We start from the raw sequence: 21,433 nt of genomic DNA on the forward strand, positions 1-21,433 counted from the left end.
CCTCAATTACACAACTGCCCCTTGAACCAATTTGATTGTGAGTGTGGGTACCCCACACATAGCAACCCTATAGGACAAGGTAAAACTTCCCACGTGGGTCTCTGGGACTGTAACTCGTTGTTGTTGTTGTTGTTGCTGTTGCTGTTAGGTGCCACTGAGTGCTGACTCATAGTGTCCCGGTCCACAACACTTCCCAGTCCTGAATGAAACGGTGCCTTATCCTTCCACCAGCCTCACAATAGGTTCTTTGCTTGAGCCAATGTTGCAGTCATGGTGTCAATCCACCTCTGTGAGGGCCTTCCATTTTTTCACTTCCTCTCTCCTTGACCAAGCAGGACAAGTCTCTTCTCACATGTCCAAAGTCTGTAGGATGAGATCTTGCCATCCTTACATCTAAAGAGCACTCTGGCCTCGTTTCTTCTAGCATGGATCTGTTTGTCCTTTTAGCAGTAGAACTTTCAATATTCTTCTCCAGCACCACAAATCAAATGCACCGCTTCTTCTTCAGTCTTCCTTATTCCGTGCCCAACTTCCATATGCAGATGAGGCGGTTGGAAACACACCACGGCTTCTGTCAGGGACACCTTAGTCCCGAAGTAACACCCTCGCTCTTCAATACTCTAAAGAGGTCTTGTGCAGCAGATTGACCTCATGCAACCTGGTTTTTGATGTCTTGATTGTGGGTCCAAGCATGAAAAACTACTTGACAGCTTCCGTCTTTTCTCCATGACCTACTGATGACATGTTCACATCTTCTGTCTTCTTTACTGGCTCTTTTTGAGGGTAGGGAGAGGCTGTTCCTGTTTTTTCTTGTTTTATCAAGGACTGCCTTTATGAATTTCTTTTTGTCTTTGTGTTCTGAAATTTCTCTATTACATGAACTGCGAATGGATCTCATTTCATTTACCCTGTCAATTTCTTAAGATTCTTTTTTTTTTAATACTTAAATTTTAAGAAAATCTTCAGGAGCCCTAGTGGTGTGGTAGTTTCAAGTTGGGATGCTAACGGCAAGGTCAGCAGTTCAAAATCACCAGCTGCTCTATGGGAGAAAGTCAAGACATTCTACTCCTGTGAAGAATTACAGTCTCGGGATCCCACAGGGGTAATTCGACCTTGTCCCATAGGGTCCATAGGAGCCAGAATCAACTCCATTGCAGCTCATTGTTTTGATTTGTTATGGGAAAGAAAACCCTCAGCCCTTACCTTTCAAAGAGTGCTCTGCTCCCTTCACCCTTGTCTTTGAAGAACTCCATTTACATGTGTGGTAGACTTCCCGACTAAATCCTCTATCATTCTTCTTTTGTATTTTCCCTCATTTTCAGTCTTTATGCTTAACTCTGGATAGTTTCTTCTGACCTTTCTTGTGATTTGCCCTTCTCTTCAGTCAGCCTTGCTCATGTTAACTATGTCCCCTGAATCCTTCAGAGTAGTAAGTGCATTTTTAAGCCCTGGAATTTTTCATTGTGTTTTGTTTTTTTAACCTGTAATTTAGATTTTTGTGTTTTCCTGTTAATGTTGGATATCTTAAGTCTGGCTGTTTATTTCCATAATAAACCTAATTAAATTGTGGTACTGCCTTTTAGCCAGCCTACCAGCTGAATACTGGTGGTTCTTCTGTGTTTGATGTCAGTTCTCGTTGATGTTATCTTATCTTCCACTATGGCTGGTCTTCTTTTATTGTGTCTGACCTGTTTGAAAACAAGCTAGATGAACCCATTCAAAGCCCAAGATACTCTCTTCTTCCAGAGAGGCATGTTTTTCGCTTTTGCCACATATCTGAGGGTATTGACAATTTGATATCATCTTAATCCAATTTCAGAATATGTTAGCTTTTAATAAGGAACAGAAATCTTACCAACTGAATAGAGAAGAGGTAGCAATGGAAGTACTGGAGGACAGCAAAGAAGGAGAGGAGCTGCAGTAATACTGAAACTGCGAGTACAGTATGCAGCTGCCATCCAGCAGCTCCGGTGGTGGAGTGGCTAAGCAGTCAGCTGCTAACCTAAAGGTCAGCTGTTCAAACCCACCAGTCTCTCGGGGGGGGGGGGGCGAGCAACGATGCCAATCTGTTTCTGAGAGGATTATAGACTTTGAAACCCTGTGAGGCCGGTCTGCTCTGATGGAATTGACTCGATGGCAGTGGGCAGTGGGCAGCTATCAGCCAGAGGGTGGAGGGGACAGGAGAAGAGCATAGTTATTTGGAAACCACAAGCTTGGAAGACAGGTCCTACAGAGCTGGGGCCTTGACCTCTGTGGAGGGGAGCTTCATCAGAAGTCAGACAAAAGCCTCACGACCTGTCTTTAGAAAAAATATCTCCTTCCTGAAGACATTTTACCACCACCTGTAGAGAAATTTCCATAATTTCTTTAGTACCATATGCAAATTTTCAACATCCACGTGTTAAAGGCATGCTTTCCATGTGGCACATTCATGCTACTGTCTCCCAAAAATGAGCCGAGTTCTGATTCACCCATCTCCCATTTTCTTTCATTTTTGCTTGCCTTCTCCATCTTTCTAATGCGATCAGAAGAGTAACTGGCAAAAAGTGCATGCAATCAACAAACTATTTGTAACCAGGCCATATATAAAATTAGTTTGTTTATTATGTGTGATTTTTAAAATATTTTCAAATGACTCCTTATAGAGTAAAATATTTCTCTGTACCTTGTGTTCCAGAAGGATTAACATTCAATTGGAATGTTGAGGACTTTATTATATCTTTTCTTTTAATGTCAACTTCTTTTGTAGGTTCAGAGGAATAAAGTAAACATGAAAATCACAATCAAGTTACAACCACAAAACGGGATATAACAAGTCAGCTGATAAGATGTCTGAAGAGGAGGGTCCGACAGAAGAGCTAGATGAGGCCACGCATCAGTTGAGACGAGAGTCCGGGTCACTGCCAGAGGAAGACCTGGAAGTTACCGAAGAAGCACCAGCTTTGTCCCATGACCTTGCCGACAGCCTGGAAGGGCAATTTCCAGGCCAGATTTCTGAAACACCTCCTACAAATGATCCGTCAGAGTCCACAATTTCCTCTGAAAATGGGTCCATGATAAGTGAAGAACTAGAGGAAATACTTCCATTTTCTGAAACAAGTACTGAAAATGTCGAGTTAAAACCAGGACACATTCCAAGCCCATCATTATGGCTAACTGAGATGACTGAAGGGTATGAGACAGTAGGAAAAAGTACAAACCTCCAGGAAGAGAGTCAGGAAGAATCTGACTTAGGGTCCGAGAGATTTACAGTTAGCCTTCAGGCCAAAGGTTTACAGGAACTCCCTGAAGACATTTTAAAAGTCAAATATGTAAAATACCTATATTTAGACAATAACCAAATAAAAACTTTTCAAGCCGATGCAAGGGATATGCTAGGACTTGAAATTTTATCCTTGATGGAAAATGAGATAGTATCATTTCCATCTGACATTCACTTACTTTCTAATTTGAGGATATTAAAGCTCAGTCACAACAAAATATCAAATATCCCTAAAGAAATATCACAGCTGAAGAACATCAGACAACTCTTTTTAAATAACAATTATATTGAGAATTTTCCTGCTGGCATAGAAAGTCTTGGAAACTTGAACATTTTAAATTTGGCTAATAATAAGTTAAAATATATACCAGAAACTCTATCTAACTTAAAAAAGTTGAGGAGTCTCAATCTGGAATGCAATCAGTTAACAGTATTTCCTAAAGCTCTGTGCTTCCTCCCAAACTTAATTTCCCTAAACCTTAATGAAAACCTGATAAACAGTTTGCCAAAAGAAATTAAGGAACTTAAGTGTTTGGAAAGCCTTTCACTTGACCACAATAAATTGACTTTTCTGGCTGTGGAAATTTTTATGTTGCTCAAAATGAAAGAACTCCAACTGGCTGACAATAAATTAGAAGTTATTTCACACAAAATTGAGACTTTCAAGGAACTTAGAGTACTTATATTGGATAAGAATTTATTGAAAGAAATACCAGAGAAAATTTCCCACTGTGTAATGTTGGAATGCCTTAGTCTCAATGATAACAAATTAACAAAGCTTCCTAAGACTATTCACAAGCTTAAAAATTTAAGGAAACTCCATTTAAACAAAAACAGTATGTTGGAAATAACAGAAAATATCTCACATCTTAGTAATATACACAGTCTCGAATTTGCAGGAAATGCGATCACCAGTGTTCCCATTGAGATAAAAAACTGCAGAAAAGTAACAACAGTTAACTTAAGCTATAACAAAATAATATATTTTCCAGTGGGACTGTGTGCACTGGAGTATCTTTATCATTTGCATTTTAATGGCAATTATATTTCAGAAATACCTGTGGATATATCTTTCAGTAAACAACTGCTGCACTTAGAGCTTAATGAAAACAGACTCCCCATATTTTCTGAGCACTTATGTCCCCTTATTAATCTTGAATACCTGGATCTTGGTAGAAACCATATAAATAAAATTCCATCACTCATTTCCAATATGGTATCACTCCATGTGCTTATTTTATGCCACAATAAATTTGAAACTTTCCCAAAAGAATTGTGTGATTTAGAAAATTTGCAAGTACTTGATCTTTCTGAAAATCAAATACAAATAATTCCTTCAGAGATCCGTAACTTAAAAGGAATCCAAAAATTGAATTTCTCAAGCAATCAGTTCACAAGTTTTCCTATTGAGTTGTGTCATCTTCAGTCACTGGAAGGGCTGACGATAAGTCAGATAAATGGGAGAAAGGTAAGAAGATATTGATGCACCAGGCTTTTCAGGGAAGAAGGGACCAAGAATCAACCTAAACTATAGTTGTGTGTGTGTGTGCGTGTGCAAGTGTGCATGCACGACTTATATATTTTCTCAGTATGAGTTACAAATACACTTCTCAACACAATAGCTTTACAGGAAAACAGTTCATTAAAATGAAATGTCAAGTGGTTAAAGCTACCAAATTTCAGCTTCATCATAAGAATTTTAAAGCAATAAATAATATAAATACATCATGGAAAATAATGAAAAGGAAGTAGACTGCAACTATTGGTTGTATGCTAACAAAACTTTCTAGCCCTTGTTTTTCTCTTACAGAGCATTTTGAGAAAATTGTACTCAATTTAAAATTCACTCAACTTTCAGTAATCATTCCTTCATGATATGGTGTATGCTTGCATTGTAACAAATACATGATTTCTTCAAATAATCCTCTGTTGTTCAGCATTTAAGAATGTCGTAGTTTTGCTACGTGTTGTAGTTTTTCTGTTGTGCTGTAATAGGCTTCAGAAAGATAGCCTTTTTCATGTTCTAGACAATTTCCTTAGAGAGTTTCCTTAAAAACTGCTGAATCAATAGGAATTAACATTTTTATGTTTAGCATTGCATTTTATTTTAATGCTAAAGGTGATTTTTATGAAATGTTCAACCAGAACATTACAGATTGATATGAAGGCCCCAGTAAATCAACGATGAGAACACAGCTGTCATCTGGCTTTCATTTGATCACCCTGCATCTGTGCTAGTCCGGGCTTTGAGAAGCAGAGTCACAATGAACATTAGCACTGTAATTACTAGAGCAGGTGTTCTCAACCTTCCTCAGGCCGCAACCCTTTCAGACAGTTCCTCATGTGCTGGGGACCCCCAACCATACAATTATTTTCGTTGCTACTACATAACTGTAATTTTGCTAATGTTATGAATCGGGTGACCCCAGAGGGGTCTCGACCCAGAGGTTGAGAACCACTGTACTAGAGAGCCCTGCACTTAAGAAATAGATTTACTTCTGCTTAGCATATTTCCCAGACGTATTTGAGCTTTAATTTAACACCCCCACACAATACATTCCCAGAAAGGCTACCACAGGGAATACTTGCAAAAACAGATGAAATGCTTTAAACACAGAAAGAACCCCTACCCTCCCCCCAAAAAAAGAATGTCGATATAGTGTGAAAAATGTAGTTAAATGTTATTAAACAATATCTATATATAAATATTGTTAAATGGAAACCTAGGTTGCTATGTAAACTCTCACCAAAACACAATAAAATATATTTAAAATAAAAACAAAAAGCCACCTTTTAGTTTAATTATGCTTTACAGTCATCAGCCATTTCCTGGGCTGGTTTATAAGCCTCTGACCTTCTTTTTCTGTACCTTAAGTAGTATGTCTTCAAGCTGTGTCCTTGGTTTTCTCTCTCCTTTCTATTACCTTAGATGCTCACACCTGCCACTTGCATGCACATGACCCCCAAATCGACATAGCATGAGCTGATCTCTCGCCAATGTACTAACCCCAGAGTGGCCGACTTTTCACTGGGAATTCTGTGCTCCTTCTTGTCTGTTGTGTCAGGCGGTGTATAACTTTTAAATCAAAATCACCATCGTTACTCAGCCTAACTCCTTTAGAATCGTCTCCATTTCTGTTTGTGATGCCAACTTTCAAATCTACCATGCTAGACACCATGTAATCATCCTTGGTTTCTTTTGTCATCATTGATCTTACCCAATCTTACCAAAAAATAGGTCTCAAATTTCCTTGGAAATTGCACTTGGATTATCTCTTGTTTTCTAACCTCACTGCCTCCATCATGGTCCACAGCCATCCCTTCAGGCCCAGATTATTCCAGAAGCTTCCTGACAAGATTCTCTTTGACTCAGTCTCCCCTCTTTTATCTGGGCTTGTAAAGGCTGTAAGACTTCAATCTAGAGAACTATTCTCAGTGTATCATTTCTGCTTTTCAGGATCCAGTCTTCTTTTCTATTGCTTGCTCGAAGTAGATGGTTGCCAAGAACTACAATCCACAGCACTGCATAATTTTAAAGATCACCAGATTGAAGGGGAAGAAAGAAACAATTATTTACAAGTGTTCCCCTCAAGAAGAATATATTGAAATGACCACTTTTATAAATCCCTCGGGATAGGAATGAGATGCTCACGCGATGAATTCACTTAATAACAGGATCACTAAACAGTCAACAGTCATCTGAAGGAAATAGATCCAGTTTAGGGGTCGGCAAACTGCAGCTTGCAAACCATATGCAGCTCTTTCCGTGTGTCTATGTGGCTCTGAAGTAAAAATTTAAATATTAAAGTATATTATTCAGATAATGATTTCATTTGTTAGTAAAAATATATTCATGGCTCCCAAATAATTTTTAAATTGTGATGGATAGAATTGGTTTTTCTGTCTCAAAAGTTTGCCGACCCCTGCCTAGTTAATTACAAGGCTTTTAATTTGTTGAGTGAAGAATGTCCAACAGTAGTCTTCCTCCTACAATATTTCTATCTTCACATGACTCTCCAGAAGTGGTCTCAAGCTTACTGACATTGAGTCAATTCTGATTCATACCTAGTCCCTGACTTATTGGCCAACAGGACCCACCCAACTGTTAAGATCCAGCTGCTACGTGATATGTGTCCAAACCAAACACCAAACTCATGGCTGTTGAGTTGATTCTGACTCAGCAACCCTATTTGGATTTCCATTTCTGTAAATATTTACAAGAGCAGGCAGCCTCATCTTTCTCCTGCATAGTGACTGGTGGGTTTTGAGCAACCAACCCGGGAGGTTAACAGCTCAGTGTTTATCCATCCCACTGCATATATGCAGATGATCTCAATAAAGAGGTGAAAGTAGTGTGTCTGCAGCCCAATGCAACAGCTGTGATTCATCCTGTGGGTCAAAATGCAATCTTCCCAGACGTGCAACCTGTGGGCTACATTGGTTCAGGAAGTAGTCGTGACAGTTCTGGGTATGGAAACATTACATGATTTCTGGAAGAATTATAATGTTCTTCAATTTGCCAAACATTGCATATTGCTGGAAGGAAGTTACAGGAAAATGCGTGCAGAGGATTTTGAAAAAACTGCTGAGTTATATAAGCATGCCCCAAGCATTTGATCAAGATAAGATCATCAAAGCGATCAACAGAGAAATCATCCAAATGGCAAGAAACCTGGATTTAGAATTTGATATTGGCAATGTGGAGCAGCTCCTAGATCACGTAGATCACATCCTGAACTCATCGATCAGGATATCATGGACTTTGAAGATGCGAAAAAGAATGCTGAAGAAGAAATAATGAGGAAGAGAGGAAATTGCCAAAAAAAAAAAAAAAAGATAGTAGAAAGATAAACTGAAGTGTTTCTAAACTAAATCAAGGTTTCAATGGCTTGAAACCAATACACAGATTTCAGTAGTGAGATACCGTATATATTCTAGTACAAGCCGAGCTTTTCAGCACATTTTAAATGCAGTTTTTGTAAAATCAGGTGCCTCGCCTGAGATTCGGGTCAGCTTATATTCAAGTATATACAGTATTCCTCTAAATATATAAAGAAAAATATCATACAGACAACTCTAACTTTCTAACTAGAAATATAGTCTCCATTTCCAGGGATAACCTGGATAATCCAGAACCACAAATGGAGCTATTGCTGCAGCTGACAACAGTGCCAACATTGGTCTAACACTTCATCAACAGAGTTGAATTTATGATTTGTGTATTTTTATGTATCAAAATATTTATATGTAGTGTTTCCAACCCCCAAAGGCAAAAAAAGAAAGAAAGAAAAAGATGGGATTTATAAAGGGACTGAAAATAAAAGGCAATAATATACTTTTTCAAAACTGTAATGTTGGCAAAGATATTGAACCTACCAGGAACTACAAGAACAACAATGGAATCTGTCTTAGAAGAAGAACAAGCGTAATGCTGCTCAGAGAGACACCAGCCAAGGCTCATCTCGGGCACTTTGGAGCTGTCATCAGGAGGGACCATGAGTCACATCAGGCTTGGTAAAGTAGCGGGTCACTGGAAAATAGGAGGGTCCTAATGAGACGGACAGACAGGGCTGCGACACTGGGCTCAAATCGAGGAGTGGTTGGGAGGATGGTGTGGACGGGGTTGCGTTTCATTGTCATCCATGGGTTGACATGAGTTGGAACCAACTTGACAGCTCTTCACAACAAAAGAAGTATATGCCAGGAGGACTCACAACAGAGTTGTTGAAAGATCTGTTGTGGATTGGGGCCCTCTGTACTTTCATCAATGCTGAGCAAGAGATTAAAGAAAACTGGTTTGAAGGGTTGTCAAATTCTGGACTGCACACTTGTCTTGACCTTACTGAGCGGAGCTGCTTTCATGCTATTGACCCTCACAAGTCTCCTCCTGCCCAGCACCTCCTCTACTGGCCATTTTTATGCATCTTTGTCTGGTCTTCATTGTCCTAACTTCTATTCATTTTTAAGAGGCTATTCACATTCCCCCCTTTACACAAAGCTTTCCTTTAGTTTTCTGAATTGTACTGAAATATGTCATTACCAGTCATCTTTATTTGGGCATTTGATTATTTGTTACTTTATGCATTCTTGATTTTTTGATATAAGAGCCTTTTGTTGCCTGAACTAAAATTTAATCTCCTGGAACTCAGGAGCTCTTAGGCTTCTATGGTAGCTCAAAGAATATCAAGTATAATATCCAACATGTACCTTATTGATTTCTGAGTGGACTATTTTCCAGTGTATTTATAGAATTTCCTTTATTTCAAAAGTCACTTGGAGCAGACTCCTTTTCTAGGAGTACACATATTTCTGCTTCAATTTTGCTAAGTGCTTTAGTTCTGGCTCTTTTGCAGCAGTCTTTGCCCTGGGGACTTCCATCCAGCTCACCTTGCCCAGCTATGTGATTTCATTCTACAGGGCTTTACTGGGCATTTACGGTACTTGGATTGTATTCTGCTCCAGAACACATACACAAAATGTATAAAACATTTAGGCAAATAAAATAAATAAGTAACAATAGTTGCTAATCGATGAATGTCAGAATGAACAAAAGTGTCAAACATGGGACAGAGTCGTTTGGAATGGTTTGGGGAAAGAGGTAAGAAAAACGGAGCAGGGTGTCAATAAACACAAGAGTTGGGAAAGTGAGGGGAGGCGCTTAGGAGGACACAGGTGGAACGGACAGGTTTGGCTGTATCAGGGGGTGAGCTGGATACTCTGTAATAACTTGCAAGTTTTAGATAGAAGGGGCAACCGAGAAATGGCCCAATGAAAAAGAATTCCTTTCTAGGATAAAACAAATTCTTCCTTTTAATTTTTAAAAAAGAGATGTAGCCATTTAAATAATTGCTGAAAGTATATTTAATCTTTGTTACAGTTAACAGAACTTCCAGAAGAACTGTCTAATATGCTTCAACTTAAAGAGCTTGACATCTCAAATAACGCAATCAGAGAGATTCCGAGGACTATAGGGGGATTGACAAGTTTGGTTCGTTTAAATGCATGCAACAATCAAATAAGTTATCTGCCACCGTCTTTTCTATTTTTAAATGATCTCCAGCAACTAAACTTGAGTGGTGAGTGTCAAGCCTAATCCATAACATTAATCGATAAGCCATGTGTATCCAGTCCATTCGGGAACTTTGCTGGCAAAACAGACTTAACAAGCAGTCAGCACAATGCATCTAATACCCACGAAAGATGTGGTACAGAGAATGAGAACAAAGCCGGCAGTCCAGTTCCTACACTGAAAGAAGTTAGAGTCTAGCTGCGGAAGGGGGACACATTTTCTGTTCTTTTCTACCTCCTCGGCTTCTACCTAGTCTTTCTGTGATACTTCCCTTTTTAAACCTGACCGCATCCCTCCCTTGATATACACATAGGCGACCTCAAGTTGGAATGTTTTTTCCTTTCTTGTTCCCCGAACCCCACTCCCATTCCCTCCAGTACCCCCAAACTGTGCATGTAGTTTATAAAAAGGGAATCACTCACTCTAAAAGGTATTAGAAAAGATTTCCCAAAGCACTAGATGGATAGTTTTCTTAAGTTTTCCTATGAAATATTTCGAACTTATAGGAAGAACAAAAAATATCTGCACCTACTTCCAGATATACATATCTTAGCATTTTAATATTTACTAGATGTAATGGTACTGAAATTGTATATACTTTCCCATTCCTCTTTTAAACATTGTGTGTGCATATGCATGTATACATAAAAATGTACTACTATGTTGAGTTATTTAGGTTTGTGAAATTGTATCATACTCTATGGATCAGTTTCTTTTTTCACTTCTTATATTTTTAATATTCTCACACACTCACTGCCATCAAGTCAGTTCCAACTCGTACAACCCCATGGAACAGAGCAGCAAAGCCTTTCTGGGTGCCAGAGGTGGTACATCTTGTTGCTGTGGTTAGGTGTCGTCCAGTCAGCTCTGACCCGCAGGGACCCTATGCTCAGCAGAGCAGAACAGCACATGGTCCTGAGCCATCCTCAAATTGTGCCCTTATGGTTGAGCCCATTGTTGCAGCCACTGTGTGGCTCCGTCTCGTTAAGGACCTTTCTCTTTTTTCCTTGCCCTTCCACTTTCACAAACGTGATGTCCTTCTCCAGGGACTGGTCTCTCCTAACAATATGCCCAGAATATGTTAGACAAAGTCTTGCCATCTTGCCTCTACAGAGCACTCTGGCCTTACTTCTTCCCACAGAGATTTGCTTGTCCTTTTAGCAGTCCCTGGTACTTTTCTTCTCCATGTACTTCTGCAGCACCACAATTCAAATGCATCAAACCTTCATCAATCTTCCTCTTCACTGTCCAACTTTCACACGCATAGGATGCAATGGGAGATGCCATGACTTGAGTCAGGCGTTCATTAGTGCTCAAAGTAACATCGTTGCTTTTCCATATTCTAAAGAGGTTTTGTGCGGCAGACTAACCTAAGGCACTACATCTTTTGATCTCTCGACTGCTGCTTCCTTCAATATTGATTGCGCATCCAAGTAAGACGAAATCCTTGACAACTTCAACCACTTCTCCATTTATCATGATGTCACCTATAGGTCCAGTTTTGAGGATTTTGGTCTTCCTTACATTAAGTTGTAATTTATAGTGAAGGCTACAATCCTTGATCTTCATCACTTCAACACTTCATCCTCCTCGCTTTCAGCAAGCAAAGTTGGGTCATCTGCATAATACAGGTTGTTAATAAGCCTTCTTCCAATCCTGACGCCACTCTAATTCCTATAATCCAGCATCTCTGATGATTTTCTCAGGCTACAGATTGAACAGGGATGATGCGAGGACACAACCCTGATGCACACTTGTGATTTTGAACCATGCACCGTTCCCTCGTTCTGTTCGTGCAACTGGTTCTTGCGCCATGCGTAAGTTCCACATGAGCACAATGATGTGTTCTGGAATCTCACTCTCCTCGGGGTTCTCTAGCGTTTATTGTGGTCTGCACAGTCGGGTGCCTTCGCGTCGTCAATGCAACACGAGTAAGTAAACATCTTTCTGGTGCTTTTGCTTTGACTCAAGAGCCATCTGACATCAACAGTGATATCCTTTGTTCCACAGCCTCTTCTGAATCCTGACTAATTCTGGCAGTTCCCCGTCAATAAACTGCTGCAACCGTTGTGGGGTGATTTTAAGCAAAACTTTACTTGCGTGTGATATGGTTGTTCTATACTTGGAGCATTGTGCTTGGTCCCCTTTCTTTGGAATGGACACAAATATGGATCTCTTCCAGTCAGTTGGCCAGGTATCTGTCTTCCAAATTTCCTGGCATAGACCAGTGAGTGCTTTCAGTGCTGCTTCAGCTTGCTGAAACACTTCAGTGGATGTTCCATCAGTTCCTAGGAGTCAAATTGACTGCATCTACGGAAAGAGATGATGGAGCAGCTCAGTATCCTCAGTCAGGGAAAGAACAGGGCCCAGCTGCAGAACACACATTGAATTGCTCACATGCAAGTTCAAGGTGAAGCTGGAGAAAATTAAAACGGCACAGGTGAGGGAAAGGGCAGGAAGTTGTACGAGAATCTTTTCTTCCTTCATTACCTGCTTGTTCCTTCATAAATTTTATCTCATCCATCTCGCAGCCCTGATTCTTTTTGATCCCCCAAATTTAGAGAATATCTCAGAGGGACGTAACTTGAGTGTCTTGAAGTTGCCCAAACTGCTGTTTTGATGTGACATGGATTGAAGAGCTCAGGGTTCTTCAGGGAAGGGTTAGAGAGATGGAAACACTGCCTTCAGAAGTGTATAGACCTAGATGGAGGATATGTCAAAGCCAATTGCTTTACATTTTGATATTTTTTGTTTAATAAAGGTTTCGATAAATTTGTAGCAATACTTTTTGACATATATATGAGCTTATCTCCACAAAGTGAACAAAAGCAGTGCCCACATCTTGTTTTCTAAATAATATTTTTCCTAAAAGGACCACAGTTCCTTTAATAATGTATTATGTATAGGTATTTATATTTAGGAATAATAGCTATAAATCTATAAGAATATAATCACAAATGATATAAAAGTACACTTTAGGCCAGTTCCTGGCTAAATTATTACAAATCCTTACTTTATTGATTACCACAATATGCTTACATTGAATTGAGGAGGTATTTAAAAAATCCTGTTTTGTGATCCAAACCTTAATCCTCCACTTGTGATCTGGCTTTTGTCACCTGAAGGTGCACTTCACTAACTGGGACACTTCCAAAGACTACAGCATGGGAAGAGGGGGTGTGCACAAAGATATTGGAGACTTGTGGCAGCAATACTTTATCCAGTGGGTCAAAGTTCACATCGCTCGTGATGTCATGTGGCTATCCAGTACTCGAAATGATAAAAGAAGGGATTTCAACTATGGTATTCTTTCTGAAAGCCCAGGAGACCAGAGAAATCATGAGAAAATATAGTCGACAAGTCCAAATTGAGGAATATTCTACAAGTAATCCATTTTGTCACTGTTGTTAGTGCTGTTAAAGCAGTTCCAACTCATAGCAGCCCCACGTCCTACGGATGAAGCGCTGCCCAGGGCTGGGCCGTCCCTGAGGGTGTTATGTTGAGCCCGCTGTCGCGGCCACTGCACCAAGTCTCTCTCACTTGAGCATCTTCCTCTTCTCCGCTGGCTCTGCACTTTACCAATGATGATGTCCTTTTCCAGCATCTGGCCTCTCCTGATAACATGCCCAAAGTATGTGAGACCAAGTCTTGTCATCCTCACGTCTTTCTTTTTTGCCATCCTCAAACTCTAAGGAGCTTTCTGACTGTAGTTCTTCCAAACAGATGGGTTTGTCCCTCTGCTGTTCCATATTCTTCACAAACAATTCAGGTGCATACGTTGTTCAGTCTTCCTTAATCCTTGTCCAAGTTTCACATGCCGATTGAAAATACCGGGTCTCGGGCCATGCTCACCATAAGTACTCCAAGTGACTTTAAAGAGATCTTGTGCTGCAGATATGCCCAATACATCGGTTGATATCTTGACTGCTGTTTTTATGCACCTTAGATTGTGGGTTCAAGCAAAATGAAACCCTTGACAGCTTCAAACTATTATGATGTTGCCTATTGGTCCAGTTGTGAGAATTTGGGTTTTCTTTGCATTCAATTGTAATCCATACTTAAGTCTTGGATTTTCACTAGCAAGTGCTGGAAGGCCTTCACGCTTCCCAGCAAGCAAGTTGATGGCACCTGTGTGTTGCATCATGAGCTTTCCTCCAATCCTGATGCCATTTCCCTCTTCATATAGTCCAGCTTCGCAGATTATTTGCTCAGCATGCAGACTGACTACATCTGATGAAAGATTGTAACCCTGACACACACTCGCCCCTTCCCTGTTTTAAAGCACTTGTTTTCTCTTATTTTCAAACAAATGCCTCTTGTTCTATGCATGTTCTGCATGAGCACAATGTAGTGTGCTATAATTTCCATTCTTTGCAATGTTACCCATAGTTTCATGAACCACATGGTCAAATACCTTTACATAATGGATAAAATATAAGTAGACACCTTTAAGGTATTCCCTGCTTTCAGCAAAAATCCAACTAGCACTTCTCGAAACTGTCAATGTCATTAAAAAACCAAGGAAAGACTGGAAGTGGCCACAGACTGGAGGAAGCTAAGAATACGTAATGAAATGCAATGCTGTAAGGGTGGGTTCCAGAAAAAAAATGTGGCGTTCGCGGGGAAACTAGCAAAATCTTTAAAAATCTGGAGTTAAAGTGTACCCAATGTTTTTATATGCGACAACTGTAACAGAGGGGTGGGAGATGATAACATGAGGGGAAAGTAAACCCAGGTGAAGTGTATGCAGGGACTCTGTAATTTCTGCATCTTTTCCAGAAATCTGAAATTATTCTGAATATGAAGTCCACTTAAAAGTTACCTTTCTGCCAAGCTTCCTGTCTCATGTGGCTACTCTAAAGAGAAAGCAATAACTGCCATTTCTGTCTTTTCTCCTTTTCATTGTTGGCATGTGAAGCACGGTCAGGGCTCAGGGCTTGCCAGCAATGTGAGGATTCTTGGCTTCTTTGCCAGTGAGACACAGTGGAGGCCACATTCATAGTTATTGTCTCCATACTTTTATTTTACAGAAAAGCATAACTCAATTGTGATTTTTTTTCTACTAGGAAATAATCTGACAGCTTTGCCTAGTGGTATCTATAATCTTTTTTCACTGAGACAGATAAATTTTGATGGCAACCCATTGATAAGACCTCCAATGGAAATCTGTAAAGGAAAACAGCTGTATACCATTGCACGCTACCTATTGAGGGCAGAAGAAAGAGATGGTAAGTGATGAATGAGTGACTGACTGTTCACACATCTTTTCTAATCTCAGCTGAAAATAAAACTTGCTCTTAACGAGAGGCCTTCAATTTGGCAGAGAATTTAAGATATGTCATTTTCCCTTTTCGAAAGGTTAGGAAGATTATTTTTAAAATCCAGATGATGTAATCCAAGTCCATATACACTGGGTCATTGAAAACAGGCTGCATCCTTTCCACTGGCTTCTGTGGCCTTCCGTGGGCTTGTCATCATGGCCGTGACCACAGTTTCTTCATTAGTTCTGATCTGCCTTACTATAGGTAGCTGTTCTAAAGACATAAACCCACAAACTGGACTTGCTCTTCAGGGAAGTGCACAGATGCCAGTTTATTTTTGACATACTGTGACTGCCTATCAGCAACCTGTTTCATCCCTTCTGTCCTTGGGGTCTCCTTTGCATGCCCTGGATTATCCTGAGAAGCAAAGTCATTTTCTTTGATGCACTCTTAGTGAACTAGATGGATCCTGGTTTCTCCCAAGCTTCGCAGGAGGAAAGTTCTTCTTTTCCTGGGACTCAGGCATTCCCATTCACTGTCACTCCTCAGATTCTGATTCTAGAATTTAATAAAATGGACAGGTAAGCATTGACTCAGATGTGAGGAAGTCGATTATCTGAACCTATTCCCCCACATTATTCTATCATGCATTCTGTGCATGTACCAGATAATGAGTTAAAGTCACCATCGATCATAATCACCGTGAGGAGGTGGGATAGAAATGTACCTTTGTCTTTAATCCATGACGTAAATCCACACGCATGGCTATTGTCCAGAAGCTTTTGCAAGAGCTGGGCCTTGTTAGTAGAGGGAACTTAAAGAAAATTAAACATCATAGTGGCTTTCGCTAACTTGCTGTGAAAGCAGGTTCTGCTAATTAGTAAGTGATACTTTTCTAGAAACCTGGTGGTACTCGTGAAATACTGGGCTACAAACTGCAAAAACAAACAAACAAAAACTCCACCAGTTAGTTGTCAGGAGAGAGATTGCTATCTATTCCCCAGAAACCCCGTGGTCACTATGAGTCAGAATCAACTCAGGGGTTGTAGGTTTAATTTGACTTTTTGAGATTCTTTCTTTTTCTTTTTCAGGCTGGCATTTAGTTGGCTTTATTTCATTTTGAGTCATCTCTAAGCATTATCCCTTTACATTTGCACCAAACTCTTAAAGCTCCATCTTAGCCCTTAGTATACCCATGCAATCTTGGTGATACACCATTTCCAAATAAAGTATATAAGTAATCTTTATTGAAGTCATTAAATCGGCCCTGAAAAGCTAGTGGGGTGTTTATTTAATAAAATAGGGTGTATTAGTCTGGGTACTTTAGAGAAACACATCCACAGAAACTCATGTATAAGAGAGAGTTTTATATAAAGATTAAGTGCGCATCAAGAAAACATCCCAACCCAGTGCTGCCCAAGCCCACAAGTCCAACATTAACCCACATCTCCAAAACCAGTCCACAAAGCCCTCCTCCATCTCACAAAACAGACACAACGATGCCGACTGCACGAGGAAAGCCGAGTCAGTGAATGTGTCAACATCTCAGCGCTGGCAGGGGTCTCCGCATGGCTGCTCCAGCACCCAGGGCTGCATCGGGGTAGGTCCATAAGGCTTCTCCTTGGGGATGTCTTACAGGTAGTGAGCCTTGACCGCTGAAGCAGGGAACTGCTAAGGCAGCTGCACCCTGGTGCCACCATCACAAAGCAAGAGACCTGAGAACTAGAAAGGAGAGGCTCACTGAGTCATTTATCCCTCTGCTCCTCAATTAATCCACATGTGTTTATCAGCCAGGTTGGCACAATAAGCTAACTAACTCAATCCACCCCTTGCCAACCTGGCACCTGTACATAATTCTTTAGCTTCACAATTGCAATAAAGTAACACCTACACCTTAGCCCTATAATCTTGTGCATTTTCCCCCCACCTATGAAAGTTTGTAAGCCAACTACTTCATGCCTTTATCTCCCCAAATTTTGGGTATCCAATTTATATACTGCTCACTTATATCAACCCAGTTCTCTGAGAAGACAATCATATTTTTCAACATGAAGAGTCTTCATTCCAGTTGGATATTTGTAAAGTTCACATCCATAAGCAAAGTCAAATCCAGACAGGCCATCCATAAAGTCAGCAACAATATGCACCAGTTCACAGGCTCAAAAATCTCCAGCTGGTCGGGTTCTGGTGGATTGAGTTGGTTAGTTTATTGTGCCAATCTGGCCGATAAACATATGTGAGATTAATTGAAGGGTGGAGGGATAAATGGCTCAGTGAGCCTCGCCTTTCTAGTTCTCTGGTTTCTTGCTTTGTGATGGTGGCACCAGGGTGCAGCTGCCTTAGAAATTCTCTGCTTCAGCTTGCAAGGCTGACTTCCTAGAATACATCCCCCTGGAGAAGCCATATGGATCTACCCCGATACAGCCCTGGGGTGCTGGAGCAGCCTTGTGAAGACCCCTGCCAGTGCTGAGATGTTGACACATTCACTGACTCGGCTTTCCTCCTGCAGTTGGCATCATTCTGTCTGTTTTGTGAGATGGAGGAGGGCTTTGTGGATTGGTGTTGGACATATGGGTTAATGTTGGACTTGGGGGTTTGGGCAGCAAAGGATTGGGATGTTTTCTTAATGCGCCCTTAACCTTTACATAAAACTCTCTCTTATACATGAGTTTCTGTGGATTTGTTTCTCTAAAGTACCCAGACTAACACAGAGGGAAAGATTATTTCTATACAATAAATTTATTTACTCTTTTAAAAGGATTTTTTAAAGGATCTATAAAATATTTCTTTTAGGAACAGTACATTCATTATAACCCAAACCAAATTTACTGCCATACTAGTCCATGCTGACTCATAGCAACCCTATAGGACAAGGTAGAACTGCCCCTGTGAGTTCCCCACACTAACTCTTAAGGGAAGTAGAAAGCCCTGCCTTTCTCCTGCTGAGTGGCTGGTGGTTTTGAACTGCTGATCTTGGATACTGGTTTCTCCAAGCTTCTTACATGTAACCACACCACCACCAGGGCTTCTACAGTATATTATAGAAGGAATTTAAAGATACATGACTGAAACTTTTTGATGAAATCCTATTTCTCAAGTTCTTACGGAGACCTTTAGTGAAGGGAATCCTGAAAATAAAGCTTTAAAACCCAGAGTTGGTGAGGGAAAATCCAGCAATCAACAAGCAGTCCCTTTCTCAAAATTTTACTTAAAGGAAATAACTTTTTTTTTTACTTATGGGATTGGCATTTTAATTTATGTAATTAGCCTACAATCTAGCCTAAGAATTTAATGATATATCTAATATAGGAGAAAGGAAAGTCAAGAATATGTTTGAGATGACTAGAGAGAGGTAGGAGAGTTCTAGTTCTTGAAAATACTCATACTAGGTTGTCAAGAAAAATTGAATCTAGTTCAAATTAACTAGATGTTGGTTTATTATGTTTTTTAAATTAAGAACACTATACTTACTTATATTTAAGCCAACAACCCATTAAGATATTCTAATATAATAATATTAATCATATGTTATGCCACTATATAGATGTGAACTTGACTTCTCCATTTAGTACATAAAGTAAATTTTTAAAATGCAGAATTGAAAGAGTCAAAATAATTTCAAATAGATTCTTGAATAAAATTAAAGAGAGAGTAATTTTGTTGGGCATCTTTATAATATCCTTGGAAACTAGATAGCCATTTAAAATTGTAGAATTACTAAGATTTTTATAGAAATGCAAATGGTTCCAGTTTCAGTTAATATATTTGTTAATCTGCATTTGGTTTTTTAATTTTTACTTGATATACATTTGATAGAAGCATAAAAATGAAATCTTTAGCAAAAAATATATAATATCCTCTTAAATATATTATCTTTTTCAAAGGAGATGGTTTAAATTTTTATTTTATATTAATTTATAGAGAAAATCTTAGAGAAAATCTTCATGATAGTTGCCAACCACATCACTGAAACACATTTTGAATTTTTGAGTCAAAAACTTAAGCTGGCAAACTCAGAAATGAAAGCCCACAGGTATGTATGAATGGGTCATACATTTACTCTCATATTTGGATTCATAGTATATAGATATTACATAATTTGTGAACCATTCATATTGATGTGAATTCTAATTTCTACCGAGGACTAAATGCATTTGATTATCTATTTGAGACCCTTGCTAGAAAATAGCATCGTACTTGAGAATGAGGGCTCAGAACACAGACTGCTTAGTTTTAAATGCCAGCTCTACCACTTACCAGGGTCGTGACCTTGGGCAAGACCTTCAACTCTTCTGTGCCTCAGTTTCTTCACTGATAAAATGAATATACTTACCTAAGGGAGTTTCATGAGAATCAAATATGATAAGTTATAAAACATGTATTAGAGCAGTGATAATTACTGAGTTCTAGGAATAATGTTGTTGTTGAGGTGCCATTGAGTTGGTTCCAACCCATCGCCACCCGGTGTAGAGCAGGATGAGACACTGCCCATCCTTCCCCATCCCATTCGTGAGGCCACTGTTGCAGTCACGGTGTCACTCCATCTCCTTGGGGGCCTTTCCCTCCTTTGCTCCTCTCCCTCCGCTTTATCAAGCATGATGTTCTTCTCTAGGGACTGGTCTGTCCTGAAAACATGTCCAGAGTATGCAAGACAAAGTCTTACTGTCCTCAGTTCCAAGGAGCACTCTGCCTTACTTCTTCTGAGACAGACTGGTGTGTCCTTTGAGCAGTCCATGGCACTTTCAATATTCTTCTCCAGCCCCACGATTCAGATGCATCGATTCTTCTTTGGTTGTATTCAGTGTTCAACTTTCACATGCATATGAGGCCATTGAAGGTACCATAATTTGGTATAATAATAATCCAAATAATGGGATACTAATAATCCAAAAATACGAATACTTTGCAATCTTGAACAAATTTCATAGAATTGAATGTATATTGAGCTATTGATTTTCTATAGGAAAACAAGAAATGAATGAATAGCTAGACATTCACTTTTTGTATTCCAAGTTCAGCATTAAAGTACAGACTCTCTTCAATTAATTCAATCTTCCCTATAATTGTTTCTCACAATAATGGGGTATATTTGGGAAGTAACAGCTTACAATTCAGGTTTAGAATGCACTTATTTGATAAGGACAGCTTCTTCTCAGCTGTGCTCAAAGGCAAGCCTCTCTGGCCAGCAGCACCTCATCGTGGCCCCTATCCTGCTTGGACAATATTACAGAACTTCTTTAGCTCTGCCAATGAGTACACAGAGCTACCCCCCTCTTCCATGAATGCCCAAGCCCAAAGGCACTCAGCTCTGTCTGGCTCATTGCATTCACAAACTAATCCCCCCAAGTGCCCAGAAGCACCCCACTCTGCCAGCAAGTCTGTTTGAGGCACTCGGCTTTCTCATTCCGGCTGGAACACCCTCTTCTAGGTCTCATGCTGGTCTCTAGGCTCTTGCTGCCTCTCTGCCAGTGCTCCTCACTCTTGGCCCATTCCAACTCTGCCTTCTGACTCAAGATGGATCTCAGGGAAGGGATCTTTAGCTCAACATGCAGCTGAACAAGAGCAGAGTCAAAAAGGCCAGGGCGAGCTAAGTGGGTGTGCTGGGCTAAGCACCTGGTTCTTATTCGCTCCCACCCACTGGGTAAGGGAGGGGTGCATTGGCTGATCCAACTGGCTTGTCAGGGAATCTAGCCCCTAACAAATCACCACAGGTCCGGGAGGCACAATTGCACAGCGATAATAAGTAAACATTAAAGTCATAGAGAGCATGAGAGATAGAAGAGAGGTTGAAATAGTGGAGTCAGACACATTTCATGATAGCATGCTCACCTCAGCCTCACT

At 40.0% G+C, this 21,433-nt stretch overlaps 1 protein-coding gene across 1 annotated transcript in view; it reads left to right on the top strand.

The window, feature by feature from the left end:
- The window catches only part of LRRD1 (leucine rich repeats and death domain containing 1), a 37,799-nt gene that overhangs the window by 12,418 nt on the left and 3,948 nt on the right, over positions 1 to 21,433 (top strand). Inside the window, exons 2-5 of the mRNA XM_075557614.1 lie at positions 2,750 to 4,730; positions 10,140 to 10,338; positions 15,398 to 15,559; positions 19,514 to 19,625. Of these exons, the coding sequence (XP_075413729.1) occupies positions 2,829 to 4,730; positions 10,140 to 10,338; positions 15,398 to 15,559; positions 19,514 to 19,625 (2,375 nt within the window). The 5' untranslated portion in view covers positions 2,750 to 2,828. The remainder of the gene's footprint in view (positions 1 to 2,749; positions 4,731 to 10,139; positions 10,339 to 15,397; positions 15,560 to 19,513; positions 19,626 to 21,433) is intronic.

This window comes from Tenrec ecaudatus, chromosome 9 (assembly GCF_050624435.1).
Source record: "Tenrec ecaudatus isolate mTenEca1 chromosome 9, mTenEca1.hap1, whole genome shotgun sequence".
Lineage (NCBI taxonomy): Eukaryota > Metazoa > Chordata > Mammalia > Afrosoricida > Tenrecidae > Tenrec > Tenrec ecaudatus.